At 44.1% G+C, this 21,590-nt stretch overlaps 1 protein-coding gene across 4 annotated transcripts in view; it reads right to left on the bottom strand.

Moving 5' to 3' along the window:
- Positions 1-68: 68 nt before the first annotated feature.
- Positions 69-21,590, bottom strand: part of PPP3CC (protein phosphatase 3 catalytic subunit gamma) — a 53,364-nt gene continuing 31,842 nt past the window's right edge. The window contains exons 4-14 of one of the 4 annotated variants that reach the window (XM_084615121.1): positions 20,499-20,610; positions 17,844-17,989; positions 16,389-16,528; positions 15,282-15,359; positions 15,077-15,171; positions 13,012-13,137; positions 11,857-11,934; positions 10,176-10,257; positions 9,431-9,528; positions 6,332-6,361; positions 69-4,987 (exon numbers count right to left, since the gene is read on the bottom strand). In XM_084615121.1, the coding sequence (XP_084471247.1) occupies positions 4,812-4,987; positions 6,332-6,361; positions 9,431-9,528; positions 10,176-10,257; positions 11,857-11,934; positions 13,012-13,137; positions 15,077-15,171; positions 15,282-15,359; positions 16,389-16,528; positions 17,844-17,989; positions 20,499-20,610 (1,161 nt within the window). In that variant the 3' untranslated portion in view covers positions 69-4,811. The remainder of the gene's footprint in view (positions 4,988-6,331; positions 6,362-9,430; positions 9,529-10,175; positions 10,258-11,856; positions 11,935-13,011; positions 13,138-15,076; positions 15,172-15,281; positions 15,360-16,388; positions 16,529-17,843; positions 17,990-20,498; positions 20,611-21,590) is intronic. The other 3 variants (XM_084615122.1, XM_084615123.1, XM_084615124.1) reach the window with 3 other exon arrangements.

The raw sequence follows: 21,590 nt of genomic DNA, 5'->3' as shown, positions 1-21,590 counted from the left end.
TGATCCTCAGACGCACCACAGTGAATTCGATTTAAATAAAGACTCCAGAGCCAAATGACTGTCATTTAATTTTTAACTTTTTTTTTAAAGATGACTTCCAATTTACATTAAGACAGTTCTAACAAATTCATTCCTTGTTCACAAAAAAGAGAAATTATATTAAATAATTTCTGCCAATAAATAACATTTTTCACCATTTTTCTTTAAACATAACTAAAAAAAGCAAGAAAAAAGGAGGCAGTCTCCAGGCAACGGGCATATGCTCCTTCAGCGGCGAGAACCTAAGTTATCATCACCATATCCAACACATGTTCTTAGGGGCTTGACCGTCCTTTGGGTCTGAGGCAGACAAGCCTCCGAGCTGTTCCGTTACAAGAATCTAGCCAGGTAAGATTTACCCGAGTGTGGTGGTGTGCCAAGGAAGGCCCTTAAAAATAGGTGTGCGGGATGGCATCACAGTAAAAGGTTCTCCCAAAACAAGGTGAATGCACCTTTGTTCCCAATGCTAAAATATCCCATTGCTGACTCCCTCCTTGTTACATGCACCTTGCTATAACATGCAAAAATAAGACAGGCTGCTAGGGACAGCCTTGTGGAGAAAGGAGTGCACTGCCCTTAATAGTCTGGAGTTCCATGGACTGATTGTACTCCTTGGCTTTTGTGGTTTTTTTTATTATTATTTATTTTATTTTATTTTTTTTTTGCAAAGTCTCATTTGTCAAGCTTCTGCAACTGGCTGGCAAGAGGGGATGGAAACAGAGGACGGAATGGAGCTCTGAGATGAGGCCTCTTTAGACATGCATAGTTCCAAGGCAGAACCAGTGGTGGGTTTCTGGGAGATGGGATGGGGAGCTGGAAGAGGAGAAACTACTTCATGTCTCTGCAATACTTTTGCACTGGGAGCAGGGGAAATATTTAAGCACCTCCCTCTCTCAGACATGGCTTTGAAGACCACAGTTCTTTGCACTCGTCTGTTACAATGCAGAAGGACAGGAGCCCCTCTCACACCAAAGGCTGTGGTTGTGGGATGATGCTTTGCTGGGAATGAGCTCTGCTTTCTTTCCAGAGCTGCCCAGCACTCAAAGGCCTAGGCTTCGAGGTATCTCTCCCCCTCCTTCCTTGGGACACAAAGAACAGAAGTGACGGAGACTGCAAGGTTTAAATGCTTAGCACTGAAGGTTGGTTCACATACTGTTTACATTTTAAAAGCAAAAATCCTGGCCACTCCTGGCTCTGATTGCAGGTGGAATCTCAACATGCCCAAGACAACCACAGCTGGTGATGGTACACTCTTCCCCGACTGTCAATGCACGATCACCACTGCTCACAGACTGCTACCCACTTACAGCACCACTCGGCGCAACAGGAGCTAGTTAACCTCTGAATTAAACAGGAAAAGCCAGGACAGGGAAGGTTACAAGATGAACATCAATTAAGGGGTAATTAACACCCACTCTCCCCAATCTGCGCTGCTGCTCACCCCCTCGCCCCATTAAGAACACTGCATACTGTGCTGAAGAAACACAGACCCTGGCACTGTTCCCATAGCAACGGGAGGCTGTTCTTCGCCTGACAGCATCCTATCTGCATGGGCTTGTGTGGGATATGGAATACGTTTCCAGCAGCTCTTAGCTTGATCGAATAAGGAGGGGAAAGACCGGATAGCTCCTGCATGGGGAAGCCATGAGTCACCCAGAGAGCTCCTTCCGCCCACAACATGCTGGGCTAGTGACTGCTGTCAGAGCCGCTCAGTACTGCTCATTCAAACTGATTGTGACTAATGTGAGAGCTGGGCTCCTCCCCATCGGAGACAGCCTCATTGACTGACAATTAGCAGAGGACTCGGGACTCCTGTTTAAGGAACACCCAACAATTAGCAAGCTTAAAAACAAGCCCCCTCTGGCTCAATATATTGCTAAGTCACAAGCCAATCAGAATTTAGGAAGCCAGCTGTCACCCCCAGTTATGTCCCCCGATTATTTGAGGATGGATAATTGCGGCAAGCACGCAGCTCCAGTAACTATGGTTTCGAAGCTCCATGCTTTGCAAACACCACTTAAGCAATGCTATGGTGAGCCTCCAGGTTTGAAACAGAAACTGATCTTTTTCTTTGAGGAGTAAGGGCAAAGAGGGTTACAGTAGAAGCTGGTAGGGCTGAAGTGCGACCTGCTTTTAAAAAAAAAGCACAGAACAGGACAGCGTTTCATGAACAAACCCCTTTTCTTTTCAAGAAAGCCAACACCAGCAGCCCAGAGCCCAGGAGCAAAGCTTCCGTTGTAACTGGCGCAGAAACAACGGTCAGTGTTAAGCTTCCAAAGCGTGATGAGCAGAGGATACCTTGGCAGTGTCTTCTCCTCCCACCATTACTATGTACAGGAGGGATCCCACCTAGTCAAACATCTGCCCCCTGTTATTCACTAACCCCCTAAGGAGGGACAGATTCATCTCCTTCTGGTGCCTGCCACATGGCTCTTGAACCAGAGATGCTGCTCAGAGAAGATCTCAGCCAGGTCAGAGTGTGTAGGGCAGCATACTGCACTACCATCCATCTTTTAAAAGGAAGATGTAATGTTTAGGTCTATTCCTGCTTTGGAACAGATGCCATAGAAAGAAAAGGGATAATGAAAGGGACCCCTTGCCCCACATGGAGTAAGAAACAGACAAGCCTTCCAAAAACACTCACTTTCACAAAGCGGCAGTCATGTAAAAAAAATGGTGACACGTGACTGTAAGAGTCCATCGCTAAAACCCCCATCTGCTCAGATGCAGTGTCCTAAATAACTGGTATGAAATTAAGTTTGTGACATATCATTAGAAGTGACAATTTAAAAGATTCCTGTAAGGCAGCTGCCTTCCTCTGGGACTGAGAATCAACGACTATGCCCACAGCATGAAGGAAAGATAGTAACATCAAGGGACTTCAAGACAAAACAGAGAACAGGGTGTGTGGATCACCTAGAGGGTAGAGTTTAACCCTGCTCATCTGCCTCATCTGCTTGGTGGCACGAGATGTCATACATTTGTTCAAGTGGGAAGGCGAGTGAAAAGCAGCCAGGACTAGCATTTGAGTGATGCTGCTTTGCAATAGAATAAAGAGGAGGGGATTTAGCTAAAATGACCAATAAGGGAAAGGCAGGAAATGAGGAGTATGCATTTTGTAAAAATAAGCAACCAGGTTTGGATTTTTCAAAGTCGGTTTCAAAACTGGATTCAGTCAAAGTCTGAATAAGTAAATGAACCAAACTGGGTACTTTGCTTATTTAGATTCCAACTTCAAAACACTTTACAGTGTATAGTGGCCATCTTTTGGCATCCCCACTGGTGCATTTATAGTAGAAACCCACCATCCCCGAAAGAGATCTCCTTTCCCCCTACTCACTAAGAGATATACTATACAAACTGCCTTCAAGAATCTCTAGCCCAGATCCACTGAGTTCTCCAAGCCACTTTTCTTCTCTAAAAATTATCCTCCGCAGTACAACCAAAGGACACAGAGGTTTCCAAGAACGTACGTGTTTCACAAGTCCCTCTCTGCACTGACCATTCAACAGCACAGATATTTAGGGGAAGGGGGCAATGATCAATATACATCACCAATCCTTCCCCATGCCATCTATCCACTTATCTGTGGCCAGGTAAATTACTCCCTCTTTCAGATGGAGTCACTGATGTTCCCTGGATGGCTCACCATCTTCCATACAGCATACATCTTCCATACCTCCACTGGCCACTAGGTTCTTGCTCGCCTAATCCCTTATAGTGGGTGAGTGTGGGGTCGGTCTGTCTGTCCTGGTTGTTACTGCCTGTGGCAACACCAACACCAAGGGCTTGTCAAGACACAGTGCACGGCAAGCTAGGGTGTAAATCCTAGTACATTAACTGGCTACATGGATCTTGCTGTTGTGCACTAAATGCTCCCTAGTATGCACTGACCTACTCCTGTTTCAATGGACTGTAAATCAAAATGCATGGTGTTCTGTAAAGAACATTTAGATGCACTTCAAGTGTTGTCTGTACTGATGGAACGATGCAAATGGTTTGCTTCACAGAGTCTGAAAACCAGAAGCTTTAGAAAGAATGGTGACTAGAGGGGATGCTTTCCCATGCCCACCTTCCAGGTCATACTAACAAGTTTTTCGTTCTATTGGAATCCTGAAAAAAATATGCTAGAACTGGAAAATTTGTACCCTTATCCCCAAGAGATAATGCAACACCCCAGCTGGAATCTGAACTATCCACTTTAACATCACCTAGGATAAAAATTCTTCCAAAAAGTGAAGGATGGGTCTGAGCCAGTCGCACCACGCAGCATGCCATCTTTCACAAAATCAATTGCTAAAGCAGCGGATGCAGCTAGACAACAAAAGTTGAAGAAAACAACAGCAAACTCAGTGAAGATAGTTGTGAAAACATGTTTTAAAATGAAAGTTGCTGCTTTTGAAAGCACAGGCTAATTTAAAACTGTACCAAAGCCAAAGTTGCTTGGGACTCTGTGTGGGTTTTTTTTTTTAAATCCTCAGAGGATCCCCTTCTGTGTGGGAGAGGTCAGCTGTACAGCACAACACTTCATATATGCACTAGCAATTAGATTGGTTTCTAAATTAAAAAAGATGGACTTTTTATATACTGAACATAAATTAAAAAATTACAAAATGGTCACCTTTCTTACAGAATGGATGCAAACTGGATTATGAACGTGCCTCCAGGTTAAGTTTATTTCTCCCCATCCCTATCCCACCCCAATAATAAATAAATAAAATTCATTAAGTTTTGGATCCTTTAGTGGTGCAGATTGGGCATTAGAACCATTACTAAGCTTTCTTCCCTGTGCCATTCTTTTCCGCAGAGTTTGTTGAGGTTACCAAGTTCACCGGCCCGTCTGGGTGCACTGAATCTTTGCGCGGCGGCATGCGTTCGTTAATGCGGTCCAACCCTCTGGCTTCTTCGAAGCTGCGGATCTTGTGCTGCGGTGAAAATCCACGGATGGCTAGAGCAAGGAGGGGAAAGAAGAGCATCAGTCTGTGCAACAGCATACCAAGGAACAGCCTATCAGCACACACCATACTACAGAACCGAGAGTCGTGGCTACAGAGCACATGTCTGGTTAAGAAAAAGTAAGTAGCAGATCTCTGTATGATTCTGTTATTGTCTCATGCACTTGGCAGAGTTCTATTGGTGACATGTAGAGTTGCATTACGTTTCACTAAACCGATTTCTAGGGCCCAGTTCAATTTACTCAGCAGCACAAATAAAGCCAGTGCTCATTTGCATGGTTTTCACTTATGACTTCCCTTGCGATACTGTTTAGCGGGGGCAACTTGCAGGCCAGACATGTGCCCTGTGTTCTGAAGAGTTAATGCAGTGAAATAGCAGCACACTTTCAAAGCTGAAAAACGTAATACTAAAAAAAATAGTGAGGACAAATCAACAAAGGGTGTTTTACTTCAACACAAAAACCACGCACTGCAACACCACAAAGAGGAGAAAGAGCTAATCCTTGGATCGGAAAGGAAGCATTTTATCTTGCATGACCAGGAGCTAAACACATGGGACAGAGCCCCACTGCAGATGCGTATGTCTTTGTTTCTACTCAACCTTGCAGTAATTCAAGTTCCTTGCAGGGACTGCCCTACACAAAGCATTTAGCTGGTTTGCTTTACAATAGATTTAAGTAAAAGGTTTTGCTCCAAGTGTTTTTAAAGATTAAATTCTTTCGGATATTGTAATCTCCAAATAGTGCGGTTTTACCCAATGTAAATCCGATAAAATTGCGAAGGAGAAAGTAAGTTTCCAAAGCAGTAATTTCATTACTCTGGTATTACTACTTTAACTGCAGAGAGGATACTGCCTCTCCACACTGTGTTCACTCCACCCGAAGGTTAGGGAAAGGCTGAGATCAGATCCCAAGGAGCCACGATAGCAATAAATACAATCAAATATTTCCTATATTGTTTTGGTCAACTGTTCTTGCAGCCTTCAGAAACATATCGTCAAAGGCCCAAGCTGAGCAACAAACCATCCAGTGATGAAGTTTCAGGAATCAACACTCGGACCTTGATGAGACACCCGAATTCTCAGTCTGGGATCCTGCTACAGAAACACAGCAGTCCCAGAAGCCCGGTCTCATGAAATTAAGCATTCCAACTCATCTCTGGGACACCAAGGCTGAGACAGATCTGAGGTAGCCCAATATGTTATTTATTTCCCCAGAAGGGACCAATCTTCCCCCCTTTTTGGTGATGCAAGAGTAAAAAGCTTTCATACTGCTGATAAAGCTCCTTAAAATTAGCAGACAAACATGATTGAGTCTCTCGCAGGATTCTAGCCATACCTTCCCGTGCCTCTACCGCTTCTACTGTGGCTGTAAGACAGGAGGAACAGTGGCATGCAAAAATGAAGACAGAAAAGAGTGAGTGAACTAACATTACTGCTGCCATTAGAGACCCACAACCTTCCCCGCCCCAGTAAGGATCGTGATGAAGATCAGCTGGCAGAGAAGGACTGACAGGAACTAGAGACAGAAGGACTGGAAGGGGATGTCACTCAGCTGGGATTTTCAGCTGAGGATTCAAGCTTCAGGCTGTTTGGGAGCCTCCTTCCTCTTTGTGGCACGAAGTTCACCATCCATGTCAAACTGCTGAGTCCAAAAAAATTAACAAAGCAACTAACAGGGCTGGCCTTTCAGCACCCCCTGGGCCAGGTGCATGTGTGTCCCATGACAGCCATGGGGCTGGTACCTCCCAAACTGAAGAATGCCACATTTAATGGGCACCAGCTATTGCCTTCAGCTTAGTGATGCTCTGGGAAGGAGACTTCCATGGATGGAACTCACTGCCTCCTGGAGATTGCAGTGCACAAACCTACCTGTGGCAGAAGTGCCCTTGTCATTTAAAGAAGCAGCTGACCTTAACCAACAGGCTGGCACTTGGACAGGAGGGGAAGGAAAGGGGGTTGGCTCCTTTTCTGGCAGCGGAGTGCTGAGTAGCACAGTAACTAGGCTGTTCGGCTCCTGATGTCTTGAAGTAGAATGCAGCACAGGCAGATATTTCAAACCTACTTGGCTTCAACTCCTCCCACAAAAAGGGTTACTAAGCAACAGGACACCGTAAGGTTTCAGCAATGTCATGTCTCCCTCCGCCCCCGGAACGGCTGTGATTGTCAACGTGCTTGTGCGCTTAACCCCTGTCAGAACACCTGGTAGCAGGGCATTCTCAATGGAGGGACCTTGACTGGAATCTATTTCCCCTTTAGGCTTGAGAGTGCCTGAGATTGTTAAATCCTTGTGGCATAATGCACAGGTCACGTGTTCAGGCTTCCAGACAGAGGGTGAGGAAGGGATAGCGTTGTGCGTTAACATTGTAGCTCTGGGTTGAGCATCTTTAGTTGACTCTTGTTAATCTCATGTCATTAAAGATCTGTAAATGGCGCAGAGACGGTGAGAAGGGGAGCAAACCAACTCCCAGCCCCCCCGCCCTCACAATGAGGGCACAAGATGACCCAATACAACACTGAATGCTCACAACTCAGTGTGGACATTATCTGTGGAATGCATGACAGAACAAGGGAGTTTCTAGAGTGGTTTTTGAAGGAGGGCATTTGGTGCATGTTCCAAGCATATGGGTAGCATGGAAGGCAGCATGAAGTTAGGAGTGGACAAGAAGGACAAGGAATGACCAGGAGAGAGGCTTGGGGAGGGCATGAGAAGCAGGATGGTGCTTAAGAGCTGAGCATGGAGATGCAGGTAGCAGTGGAGTTATGATTGCCTTGAAGGTGAGAAGCTCAGACTTCATACAGAAGAGGGGAAGTCAACAGAGACTGAACGAGGAGGAGGAAGGACAGGGTAAGAGCAGCAGGAATTATCTAATTGATCTGCCATCTCTCTCACTATTATGATCAAACCACAAAGCTCACTATGAAGCTGTGTAAAGCTAAAATCCTTCACTTCAGGTCAAAGCGTAGCTCTTCAGAAACTTTGGGACATGTCTGCATTGCACCTCACCCCTGAGGAGGTGGGTGTTCTGGGGAGAGGAATAACCTAAAAAAGCAATAGACAGAAGTCTGTGTCCTAAGCTTGTTTGCATCTCTCCGGTCTATAACATGCATCATCCTTCAAACTAGAGCTGCATAAAACAATGCTACATGACTAAGTCCGGCTCTAGTCTTTTGTATCCCAAGGTCATCAGAACACCTTCAAGGTGAACACCTGCTCTCTCACCTACTGACTTTCTATTCTCATGCCTGTAGCTTAATCAGTGTGGCAGAAATCACCTTGGACAGAGCATAAAGTAAACTCGCACATCTCCTTGGACAAAGAAAACCTACAAAGCTTGGGAAGATGCTACATCCTCTAAACCCAATAGCAAGTCTCCTCTCAAGCACCCATGAAATATTTAAACAAAGAGACACAGTCCCAGAACACCTCTCTTTCTGAGCCATCAGGAAATCACCCAATGCTCATTGGAAAGGAAAGCAGGCCAATTATATGCCAGTACTGAAGACCTGGCAGCAGGAAAGGATTAAAACACTAGATTACGGGATTCCCTCTGGGGGACACACGTTACGATAATAACTCATTCCCTGACCACCAGCCAATCTCCACCCCCTGTGGCCTGAAACACACTACTTATGTGAGGTTTGATCAGTGCTACTCTCAGAACGTTAATATAATTTGAGACTGATTGGTGGGAAGCCCAGGTGGGGAGCAACAAGCGTACTTGCCAAAAATACAGAGAAAGTAACAAGCATACAGGAAAGCTACTCAAACCCAATGGACCAAGTCACTGGGATTGCCAAGTTTGAACTTCAAAAACATACTTGAGAGAACTAACCTATTTCAAAGTAAAAATATAAGTTCCCCCCTCCTGGAATCATAATATTAGGGTTGAAAACAAAGGGATTTATTTTGACAAAAAAACCCTAAAAAGCAGACTCATTTATCGTACTATTCGTGTACATTGTTACACAGCAGCAGCAGAGTAGCTGAAGCAGAGAATGCCTGGAGGCAATGCTAAGAGCGGGGGGACAACCCTTTGACCACGAGATTATACTAGTATTTTAGAAAAGACCTCCCACCCCAGTTTGTATCACTTCATACCAGGAGTTCTCAACCGTTCCCTCCTAAGACCCCACACAATGGTCCTCCCGAGAATCCTTTGCCCCCATTCCCATGGTGCTGCAGGAGAGGAACTGTAGGAACTGGCCCAATGGTTTATGGTGGCACCTGAAGGCCAGATATTTCCGTGCTAGCTCTGCTTCAGCAGAACACCAGATATGGCAAATAGAGAATCTTGACTCCTCCAAACAAGTGCTGGTGGCTCCCTCGCATGTCCCAAGCCACACGTCGAGAAGCATCTATGTACACGTGTAACACTGGAGCATGAGATACACTGTGCATGGAGCTCACTGAAAGGGTTATTTCGCATGTACTCACCAGTCTGTAGAGTCTGCTTTCCCCCTGAGAGGACTCCCAGGGGCAGTGTACCTGTTGGAGTCAGGCCCTTGAGAGTCAGCACACTCTCACTCTCCTCTCTGAAAAAAAAGGATGTAGAAGGATGGATTACTCTTATCAGAACCAGCATTTAGGCAAGAGGGTTACAGCCAGCGGCATGCTCACTAAAATATTCCTTCCCTCCTAGGGGAATGCTACGTACTTACCTTTGGGTAACCCTCAAGCCTAGGTCTGTACCATCTTGGCAGTAAACTGCCGAAGGTGATCCAAACAGCTTCCATTTGATGTCTTTTTCCACCAGGAAGTTTAATACAACCTTGCAGGCTCAGATGCTCTATTTACTAGGACGACGTGCAGCAAAGCCAATGGCAACTTCAACCAATACTTCCTTATTTAAATGAAATGCACCTCTGATCTGGAGGGATCCCCACTACAGGTCTAATCTTTTCTGTTGATGAGGATGCTAGCTTTGATGGGATGGAGGTTTTTGTAGTCCCCGAAGAACAGGACTGACCATCAGCTTTGCAGCACCAGACTACGGATAGATGGGAGCAATTTCCCCAAACCCAGACTCCCCATTTTGATATAGTTTTGCAGTCTCTCTCAGCTGGATTCCTGCCTGCATACTACTACCTTCACTCATACGGGTCAGACAGAGGAGCAACCCCCCACTACCCAGATTGCACTTTAAGCTCACACACAAAACACTCCCAAGTTGCCTTCTTACCGGAGAACTGAAAAAACACGCGCCATCTTCCCAATGGCTCTGATCTTATTCCTGATGATCTCCTTACGGACGGTCGTGCCTGCTTTGAAAGAAAACAAATTGTGTAAGGATTTTCTGCCCTCCTTTTAAAGCCACAGGTAATGTCAGTATGCGGCATCTGTCTGGCTCTAGGAAAGAGAAATCATGGATTACAAATTTACAGTTATGTTCTCTAGAAAACAATCTCTTGGGAGGGAGTAGGAATGGAAATGAGAATGGTGACACTGACAAAATGACACAGAATAAAGGTCTAAGGAAAGAGCAGAACCACCAGAAGAATGGATCTCACAGTTCTTGCGGGAAGCAGCAGATCTTTACTCGACAGGTCAGATCACGTTACACAGAATGTAACACAAATGACTCAGCCATGTAGACAGTTTGGTAAGGCAGAACACAGACAAATCTGACCGCTGATGAATACCTTGGAATGCTGGGCTGTGCTTGTAGAAGGGAGAGTGGTCACACAAGCATCACCTCTGGCATAAACACACACTGCCTTGCAACTCTGCTTTGACTCTCACTCAAACATACAGTGAGGTAGGTGTACTCCCCTTTTACTATGTATGCTGGGAGAAAAACATGGAAGGTGATTGATGATAAAATAGGATAGATACATCTCCTCTCAGCTAAGACTCTTCAAATGGCACTATCAAACATTAGAACAGTACAAGCCGAACTGGAGATTGAACATGCACCAATGGTTCAGCCATGCACTAGGTGGCTGCATTTGGAAGCCAAATAGAAATGTGACCCCAACTCTCAAGTTCCTAGAGGAACATAGCAGGGTTAAAAAACACACGGCGCTTATGTTAAAACTGAAAGGGGGATGGAGAGCCTCCCCAACTAGTCAGCTATTCAAATCCACTCCAAGGAATCTGGTGACACAGGCAGTGAGAATTAAGCTTGCAGCAAATTCTAGCTGGGTACCTTTCTGATAGCTTGAAATGTAGTGATCTTCAGGGAGAGGAGACACCAAGAAACAAGGAGATGAAGACAGAGATAGAAGAAACAAATTTAATTTTCATGGGAGGGAGGGGGAAAAAAAAAAATCAAAAATGAAATTCAATGGGAGAAGCGGGTTAAAGTCTCCACCTGTTGATAGAAGTGGCACCTTGTTACATTATACCTCCCTACTACTTCCATGCCACATTTACTTTATTTTCTCTCAGTACTTTTCCATTTATCAAAATTTATGTATTACTCCACCTGCATTCAGCTTTCTTCACACATCATCACTTCAAAAATCACTAATCAGGACCAAATAATTGGCTGCTATTTCTGGAGCTAGTATGAAAAGGAAGGACAAATTGGCCCAGTGCTTGAGTGTTAAAGTTTAGATCTAGAGGGGCAGAGTAGCAGCGGAAAGACTGTCTGCAGCAGTAGATTGGGTAATAATGTTTGAGTCAGAAAAAATAAAATGGGGAATAATCCCATGACCTCGTAATGCCAGGAAATCATTCTTCAGATTATCTAGCGAGGAGTGCATTGCCACAAATAAGTACAACCCTATGCACTTCACTGTCACTAGATCGCAAAGGGACAGTTTTGTTTCTAGTTCTAAAGTGGATGCCAATCTCTTAGCTTAGCTTTAAACCATTCCCTCACCACTGTTATCAGCCCAACTTGTAATAAAGGTTGTTACCTTCCAAAGTTTCATCACCATCTGAAATCAACTCATCATCAGAGCATATGTTGAGGATGTTGACCAGCATCTCTGTGACTGCAAGAAGTAGTGACAAATCGGTAGGAAGATTAGAGGGGACTGGCGCTCACACAGCTCAAGGGGGGAGGGTATCTGAGATGGTGAGCTGGATTGAACCAATGAGATCAGTCATTTATACATTTGAAGAGGGAGCCCAAAGATATTTTATAGCTACATTCTGCAGCATCTTTCATTGCAGAGGATCCCAAAATACATTTGATTAGATACTTGAGATCCTCCATCATAGAGGTGGGCGCAATCTGAGCATTGCACAGAATGCTGCACAACTGCATGGGAACTGGTCAGGGAGTATGGTATCCACAGTGTTCATGCAGAAGAGACTGGGTCTCAGTTAAGGGCCCTTCCCATTCCCCCTCATCTCCCCCTACCCCATAAAAACTGCATAATACTCTGTTATTATGAAACATTCTGTTTCAGGGAATGTCGGCTCTTCTGGAATTTCAATCTTTGGTTCAACAGAGTCAACATTTTAGACCTTTAAGCTATCCCCAAAACCTAAAGCCCTGAAAGAGAATCTAGACTGTTTGGGAGAGAGCAGCGCTCCTTTATGAAGAAGCTGGAATTTTGGCACAATCTGTTTTTTTAGGCAGCCATACCTTATTAAAGCTGAAATCAAAGCCTCTCCCTGATTGTGGTGAATGCTCTTTCTGATGGACCACACATCTACATCGTATTTACCTCTTTCTTTGTGTACCATGGAAGATGTCAGCACAGTTGGGGGAATTACCTAATCAGGGCTGGTTCATCAGTACAAATACACTGTGAAACAGGGACCATTTTATTTAACTTCTTGGTAATGGCAAAGCAGACTTTTTTCCCCAAAGAAACTTAAAATCTGACGAACTTTAGCAATCAGAGTTCTACTACTGTACAATAGGTCATGATAAGTCTGAACTACTTATCCATACCATTTTACACTGCCAAGCTGCACCACATATTTAAAACTTCGGAGATAATCCCTTGATTTGATATTTACAGATATTTAGTTACCCTCAGGAGGCTTTTATCACATACAGTGCTATGATCTGTCACTGTTTAGGCCAAACAGAAATCTGAATGCTTTATTTTTCTTACCCTTTTCCCCTACAAAAGGTAAAGACCATGTGAAGACATCCATGAAGTTTGGAAGCCAGTAGGGGTGTGGAGAACAGTTGAACTGTCTGATGTTCATGACATTGTTTTCATATTTCAGCACAGCAGCTAGAAAAGGAGAGGGAGGGAGTGTGTGTATGCAGGCACTGTGAGCTTTGAGGCGCAAAGACGGTCTCCCTCTAGCACTGAGCGTTAGTGATCAAACAATGACAACCAGTTCCATTTGCGCAGCACCAAACTACTACTTATCTAGAATTAAGAGGCTTAAGTGGTATTTTCAGTTTATCAACGACTACAGGGCATGAAGTTTTAGACATTTCACAATAGCTCATCTTCCATATAGCTCCCCAGGACAATATAATGAGACTCTAAAGAAAAAGTACACTCTGCTCAGAAGCCTCAAAACGGTCACCTCAAAGAAACCGTGAACTAGAAACTCTTGGATCCTAAGTAAAGGTTAGAAAGATAGGCGGAAAGTTTCCCTCACTTCTTATTTAATATCAGAGGGGTTACAGTTTATGAACATGGACAGCAACTGCATGTTACAGTGGCACAGTCACCATTACCAGCATGCATGTCATTCCCCCAGGGCTTATAACTGGACAGTTTACTTATAACAGCATGCAAACTTGCCATCTTAGAGGGGGACGCTTTAATAACCAATTAAAGCCAGTTAAAGTCAGAGTGGGAAAGAAGGGCTCTTGCTTAAGTTTGCTACTTAGTCTAGTTTAGACTAAGAAAAATGCTTTAGCTTTTAGTTTTAGAAACAAGATTCACAACTGCTTTTAGTACTCAGTGTGGTTCTAATTTCACAGCAATCCTCCTTTTCCCAATGCATGTCAATATTCATTTAAGGGCCCCTGATGACATGGTACAAGCTGACACTCCCACAGATACCAGAATCAGAGGTGAAGGCCTATTAAGCACTCTTGACCAAGCAGTTTAAGGTTGCTCCCTCTGAAGCATACACTTGGTCTGTGTCCAGAGTAACTAAGTGATTGCCACCAACTCCTCTTCAAGACTATTCCTCTGCCCTACAGATCAGGCTCTTAGGGAAGAGTTCCTGCTCTCAGCCTAAATTTTACCTTTGCTCATTTTCATCCCATTATTTGTATTTCTAACCACCACGGACTATTCTGAACAATTTTCTTCCTCCTTCTCCTTCATGTTTACATGTGTCAAACGCTTCTAGCTATAGTGTGTCCTGTGGACCCACTGACCTGATGATGTCAACGAAACAGTGCGTGACTTCAGTTAGCAATGACAACAATCTGCTGCCAATTTGAATGCAGCTGCAATGCTAATAGCAGAGCTACTTCTCATTCAGTGCCGTCACCCAAAAAAGGAAAATAATGTGATGCTGAAGTATCTAAGTTCAACTGATTAAAGGAAAGAAATTCAGATCCAAAGCTACTAACTCCATGGTTTCTTTATTCCTTTGTGCACTGGTACTTCAACACATGGGTTGGGATAGGGTCAAGTCATTCACAGAGTGGCAACCTTCACTATGAGTTTACAGGCTTTTGTCAAAATGACACTTAATTAAGCTCTTTTGGATTCAACCCTAGCTTACCCCAGGCACACATCACATTGAAGAGGAGATGTTTTCTTAGGCTTCCATCAGACCACTGTGGCAGATAAAAGGTAATACTAACTTCAGGGATCTTGAGGAGCCTGTTTTGAGCTGTCCCACCTCCTTCCCCAGCTGTCACTTCCCAGACACCCACCTCCCCCTGAAAGCTGAGAACCAGATGAGTGGGAGTAGAATCATATCAGCAGGTCAGGCCAGGCTGGTAGAAGAGGGGTAGCAGCACACAGCAGCTAGCACGATGCAGTTGGGCTCAGTGACTAGCATGTTCTGGCTCACAGGCTGTGCGCGCACCTAGGGAAGTGGAAGAGGCTTCATTCAAATGAGAAGGATGGAGTGAGCTGGGGCTACTGCCAACAAAACAGAAGGAGGAAGTTGGAGAGGGGTTTCCTAAGGGTTAATATTAAAACAGCACTGGCATCCAAAACAACTGCAGAGATGTGGCCTTGCCAGCCTTACCCTTGTTGTTATACACATCTAGGTAGTTTGGTGCAGAGAAGATTGTGATTAGCGATGGAAAGCCTGTTGTCTGGCTCTTCCTGTACATTCGGTACCTAGAAGGCAGGGCATGGTGTTAGCATTCTGGTCTGGCTAAGGGTAGGAAAAAAAAAAAAAAAAATCAAGAAAACCCATTCTTGCACAGTCCTAGCACTGCAGCACTTACCCGGCATCCTGGGCTTCATGAGCTCGGATTACAGATAACAAACTATTGTTTTGCAAAAATTCACAAACGGCAGGGTAACTGAAAAGAAGAGTTTTAAATACATTAGCAGGTAGCAAAGACAAAAATCCTCCCTCCTCTAGGGAGGCAGGAGAAATGAGAACAAAGAGCATTAATGGTCTCATGAGCTTTGGAATTAAATCTTTAAATGAAAGCACTGCACATAGTTGTGGGCTGATTTCAGACGTACTCAGCATCTTTGCATAGGTCTACCCTACAGCTGGGGGCGAGCCCCCAGCCTGGCTGGCAGACTGATGCTTGCATGGCTCAAGCTAGTGTGCTAAAAAGAGCAGCGTGGATGTTAGTACACCAGTGGAGGCTTGCACTAGCCACCGAGCTCGGATCCACCTGATCCTCTGGCTTCGCGCTTAGGTGGCTAGAGCAAGCCTCAGCCAGTGCAGCAACGTTCCCAATGCTATTCGTAGCAAGCTAGCTAGAGCCCTGCAGTCACAAGTCTATCCATCCAGGTTGGGAGGCTCACTCCCAGCAGCAGTGTAGTCACACCCTTCAAAGCCAATGAAAGCTGCAACCACTCAGCGCCTCTGAAATAAGGCCACAACCATGTATAGTGCCATCTTTTAAAGATTCATCACAAAGCACATTGGAAACAGTCAGTCTGGATTCCTATGCTAAATCCCAACCAGCCAGGTTGCAAGGAGCCAAGTACAAAAAATTAATTTTTTAAAATTATTTCTTTCCTTCTGAAATCCCCTTGATACCTTCTGGCCCCTGAAAGGCTCTCCAAAAGCACCACAACAGGTACCAGAAGTCTCATTACAACCTTGGATACTTGCGATTTCATCAAGTGATGCATCCTGGGGCAGCTTCAGGGAGTCAAGTACCACCCAAGTAGATTTCCCATAGGGGAAAAACAGCTTTAAAGCAAGTTCATGTATTTCTGTGGTAACACAGACCACCCAAGAACTTGGTAAGTAGGGGCATTTAACACCACAATTGGATTTCAATCCCTCTCTCCATTTGCTTTTAAAACACTACCCAGGACAAGTCAGAAGCCATAGTTCATCTGAGCCCCACTGAAACTCTGCTTACCTGTAGAAATAGGAGCAGCCTCGAACAGTGTTGTGAGTGAAATGCTCTAGCGTCTTCTCATTGCCGTAATCCTCTGATGGATCAGACCAGAGTAGGTCACACATCGGACCAAAGGCTGGAGGCTCTTTAAACCTGTCTAACTGGAAGGTGCACACAAAATGAGGACAATTGTGGAGGTCAAGTGGCTTTGTAACGAAGGGGCACATGCCCCTAAGCAGAAGAGCTCTGGAGATGGGCTAGTTCGAATGAATTAGGATTAGAGCTTTGGACACCTCTCTTACTGAGTCTACTCAACAGATTTGAGCTTCCTCCCTTCCCTTTTTCCAATCTTCTGGGGAGCAAAGTCTGAGTGGCAGCCATCTGGTCATCACTTGGATGCTCATGAGTTACCTGGCTTTCTGCCCCTGCCTGCTTTCCCTTTTCCCTCAAAACATTCAGAAAAGATCTTTGCTGTGGGAGAACCAGCATATACTATCTGACTAAGCTCCCTGGTCTAACCACTAGAGAATGTTGCCTACACTCAAAGTGTCTACAGAAATTCAATGCCATCAGCATCAAGGATGTTATTAACTTGTTACATGGTGGAAGAAAAAGTAAATTCTATACAACAACAAAAAACATACTGCAGACTTAAAAATGCAAACTATACCAGTGACAAGCTACCAAGTAGCAATTTAGGAAGAAGAGTTGGAACCAAGTCATAGTAACCAACCCAAAGGCCTTTAATTAGCCTGGAGTTTTGCTGACTGAAGGCCCAACTTTGGGACAATCTGTCAGGCCCTTGCAACCAACCAGCTCTGGCTGCGTGAGAGAACTAAGGATGAGGTGGGAGAGAGAGGAAGAAAAGTGTGTGATCCATTACTCTCAAACACAAAGTAGCTTGAGCTGTGCTGCAGAACTACAGACCATAATGCTGTCTCAAGATACATGGGGGAGTATCACAAACAGCAGATAAAATGGAGGAATATCAAACGTCCATAGCTTGTTTTTCAACGAAGAATGTCAAACTACTTATATGCAGCAGCCACCTGTGGGGTGCAAAGGCTGTTAACCAGTGCACCAAACGCTCCATAATAAGGACTAAGGAGTGTAATGTCTGTGCAATAGACAGGGCTTTGGCTTGTTTACATAGTGTCCAAAAGGCCCACACACACTGAACTGCTTGGAACTCAATTTCTTTACCTCAGAAAGAAAAAAAGCTGATTTTTTCCTGCTTGGATCTTGGGCTCCCAGGAGGGTATCGAACCCGATGCTTAAACTGCAGACAACCCCTTTCGGTAAAGGGATCAAAGAAAGCCCTATTAAGACCAAATTTCAACAATCCAAGATTCCAGAGGAAGCAATAACTCATGTCCACCAGAGATGGGTTGTGTGAGTATGCAACTAAAAATCGAACCCTCGTAATACAAATGCTCAATAAAAATGTCAGTGTGAATGACGAGTGAGATTACTTACTTTCCTAATGTCATCTAGACATGTGATTTCTGGAGACAGTCCTCCATGGACGCACAGGAACTGCTGGTTTAGGAGGGCGGCGAGAGGAAGACAGTCAAATGTATCCATACATGCATCATACACTCGCTCCGAATATTTGATTCGACCTAATGGGGAGAGCAGGCGGGAGAGAGAGAAGATGATTTATCTTCTACCCAATGTGGGTTGATCAAGTTGAATGAAAAGGTTCCAGACCGTTCGTGCATTCAGACTAACATACTACAGGAACTGGCAGCAAAGGCCTTGATCTGTAGGAGCATTGTCAGAGAGACTCCAGGAAGCCAATATAGACAGTGAAATAGAAACAGTCTACACCTATGACATTCTAAGCAAAGCTTTCCTCTAGCCCATTAATAGAGCTGTCTAGGAAAATACTTTATGACCCTGAAAGTCAAAAGGCTTCCAATGTGGCCCCAGTTAGGAACTTTTACTTTAATCTTCTCCCCTCAAGCTCAGAAATTAATTTATCCTAGTGCATATTACCTCCATACCAAGAACTTCCTGGAAGAGGCGCCTCAGCATTTGCCAAAGGTTAGAAAGAACTTGGTTGACTAATAAAATCACGTAAATATCTTACAGTCATATTGCACCTTTCATCTCAAAGGACCCCAAAGAATCTTACAAGCTTCAACTACTATGCAGACTATACACTAGGAACTGCAACAGCTGTTTAACTTGGCACAGCAATACCATGTAACGGTTTAGATCAGGAATTGCAGTTTCAGTTGGATACAAGTGCTCCAAGGGAGACTCGGGGAGGCTAAGGAGCTAGAATTTGACCAGGATGCCAGGGGTTAACACACCAAGTCTTACAAGAAATAGCATATAATCTTTAATGCCCACATATGGTCAGGTTCTCAGCTTTATGCCTCAGCCTGATATCAGGGGGACAATCAACTAGTAGCTGTTCTCTCACCACACTGAGGCACTAGCTCATTACTGATTCAGAGAGCAAAGAGCCCTTCAGGGCACTTTCAGCACCATTCCCTGCCACTTGTGTTATTTCAGGGGCTCCTGAGTACTGACCTGACCCAACCTTTTCCACCCGAGGCCCGACTGGATTAGAACACAAAGTGATCTGGTTCCTTCCCCTACAAGGAGCCACTGAGAACAAGTTCTCTTATTGAGCGTGCTGAGTTGGCCCAAATGGCTCAAAAAAAAAAAAAAAAAAAGTCACATTCAACAATCTCCACATTAAAATGCATTCTAAAAGCCAATGTTTTCAATTTCTTTTTATGGATACAACAGGAGGTGCTGTTCTAAGCAGCAATATGTCCAGACACCTGCTGGCTTAACCATTAATGCTCTGCAATTGGATGTCTTTTGCTGCTTGTTTTAACAGACAGGCTAGGAAGGTTTTCAGTAAGCGTCACAGAATTGATATGGGTTTCCTAAATGCAGAAACTAAGCTTTCACAACAAGCTGCCAGATGGATTCAGAAACATTCCCCCTCAGGTGTTATTGAAGTAGTAAGACCCTACAACATCATGCAGTCACATTAGGAGATCACCATATCAAAGTACACATCGTCTCATGTCTGGCAGCCATCTTAGATGGTGATGTTTCATCTCAACCATGTCTTGGAAAAATCTTACTGTTACTGTAAGATTGACCTTCATCTACAAGGAAAAAGTGGTATTACTGAATTTTTCGTTTTCTCCTGCCCTTATTTCTGTGGCTCAAAAAGGCTTCTGTAGTGAAACATTTATGTACAAGAAAAGGCAGTTTTTGTTTATTATGCTTTTTAACAGGGGATACTGGGAACAGTATACAGAACCTTTAACCTCTAGCACACTGGCTCAAATCCAGCCCAGCTCAGTCAGGAGCATTAACGACCACCATCAGATGGCTCTTCAGTGTTCAGCACGAAGCAAGCTGTGCCTCAGCTCATTTCTGAACAAACAGGTACTTTCCTGTCACACTTGACCCCTCTGACAGCAGTCTGAGCCACAGAACTCAACTACTGCATGCCTTCTAGAGACAACTCTTTCAGGTAAGGGTCAAAGCACACACAACTGCTGCTTCTGCTATGCTTGTTGTGTGGAGAGAGGATCTCAGTCTCCAGGGCTGGCACGCCACTTGACGTTTCACATACTTTAAAAAGTTATAAATACTATATTTAACTAAAATAAAATTATCTTAGCGGTAATGATTCGCCCAGTACAAACACTAGGAAGAGTCCTTTATTTTCTTCCAGTTGTAATCACCAATTCCAGCTGCACAAACTGAACTGAAAGTCACTTGGCAGTAATTATAGGGTGCTAGGTCTAGAAGCTGTGGGGGAGACGGGGGGACTTTGCATGCAACCATTTGTCAGTAAGACAGGAACACAGGAGATGGGCTTGTGCTCCTTTTATCTGCATTCATATTCCTTTTACCAAGAGAACTCAAATGCTACTTTAGCATATGTTCAGTACTCCATAGGATTGGTTCAACCCAAAATACTGAGCAGCATTTAAAGCAACGTGCTAGAATACTGGAAACAAGAGGACAGCTAGGTGCAGATACATTTGCCAAAGCCAGCTGGGCCATCCAAGGCAGGCCCAATAGAGGACTTCCTGGCCAGGTCGTGCTAGTGCATCTATGTCATTACTGAGGAGAATTGGGCATACTTACATTCCTGTTTAAAGGTGAAGTATTCTGTGAGGTGCCTGCACTCATGGTTCCCTCGAAGCAGGAACAGCGTTTTGGGATGATTTATCTTTAAACTCCATAAATACAGCACACACTACAAACGAGATGGAAGGAGAAGATGGTATGTCATAAAACCTTTTGTAGGGCACAAATCATCTATAGACTTTACTGAGAGTGTTTTGAAATAACATAAGGATGGCCATACTGGATCAGATCAACGGTCCATCTAGCCCAGTATCCTGTCTTCTGACAGTGGCCGGTGCCAGATGATTCGAAGGGGATGAACAGAACACGGGAATTAATCAAATAATCCATCCTTTGTCATCCAGTCCCAGCTTCTGGCAGTCAGAGGTTTAGGGACATCCAGAGCATGGGGTTACCTCCCTGACTATCTTGACTAATAGACATTGATGGACCTATCCTCCATGAACTTAAAATTTAATTCTTTTTTGAACCCAGTTACAGTTTTGGCCTTCACAACATCCACGGCAACAAGTTCCACAGGTTGACTGTGTGTTGTGTGAAATATTTCCTTGTGTTTGTTTTAAACCTGCTGCCCAATAATTTCACTGGGTGACCCCTAGTTCATGTGTTATGTGAAGGGTTAAAGAACACTTCCTTATTCACTTTATCCACACCATTCATGATTTTTTAGACCTCTCACATTGCCCCTTAATTGTCTCTTTTCTAAGATGAACAGTCCTGGTCTTTTTAATCTCTTCTCATATGGAAGCTGTTCCATACCCCGAATAAATTTTGTTGCTTTTCTCTGTACTTTTCCCAACTCTAATATTTTTGAGATGGGACAACTAGTATTCAAGGTGTACCATGAATTTATGTAGTGGCATTATGATATTTTGTCTTATTAGCTATTCCTTTCCTAATGGTTCCTAAATTGTTTGCTTTTTTGACCACTACTGAACATTGAGCAGATGTTTTCAGAGAACTATCCACTATGACTCTAAGATCTTTTTCTTGAGTGGTAACAGCTAATGTTGACCCTTTCACTTTGTATTTATAGTTGGGATTATGTTTACCAATGTGCATTAATTACTTTGCTTTATCAACAGTGAA

This window comes from Lepidochelys olivacea, assembly GCF_965140295.1.
Source record: "Lepidochelys olivacea isolate rLepOli2 genome assembly, chromosome: 26".
Classification (NCBI taxonomy): Eukaryota; Metazoa; Chordata; order Testudines; family Cheloniidae; genus Lepidochelys; species Lepidochelys olivacea.
Note: the sequence above shows the minus strand (reverse complement) of the source record. Positions and strands in the feature narration are given on the sequence as shown.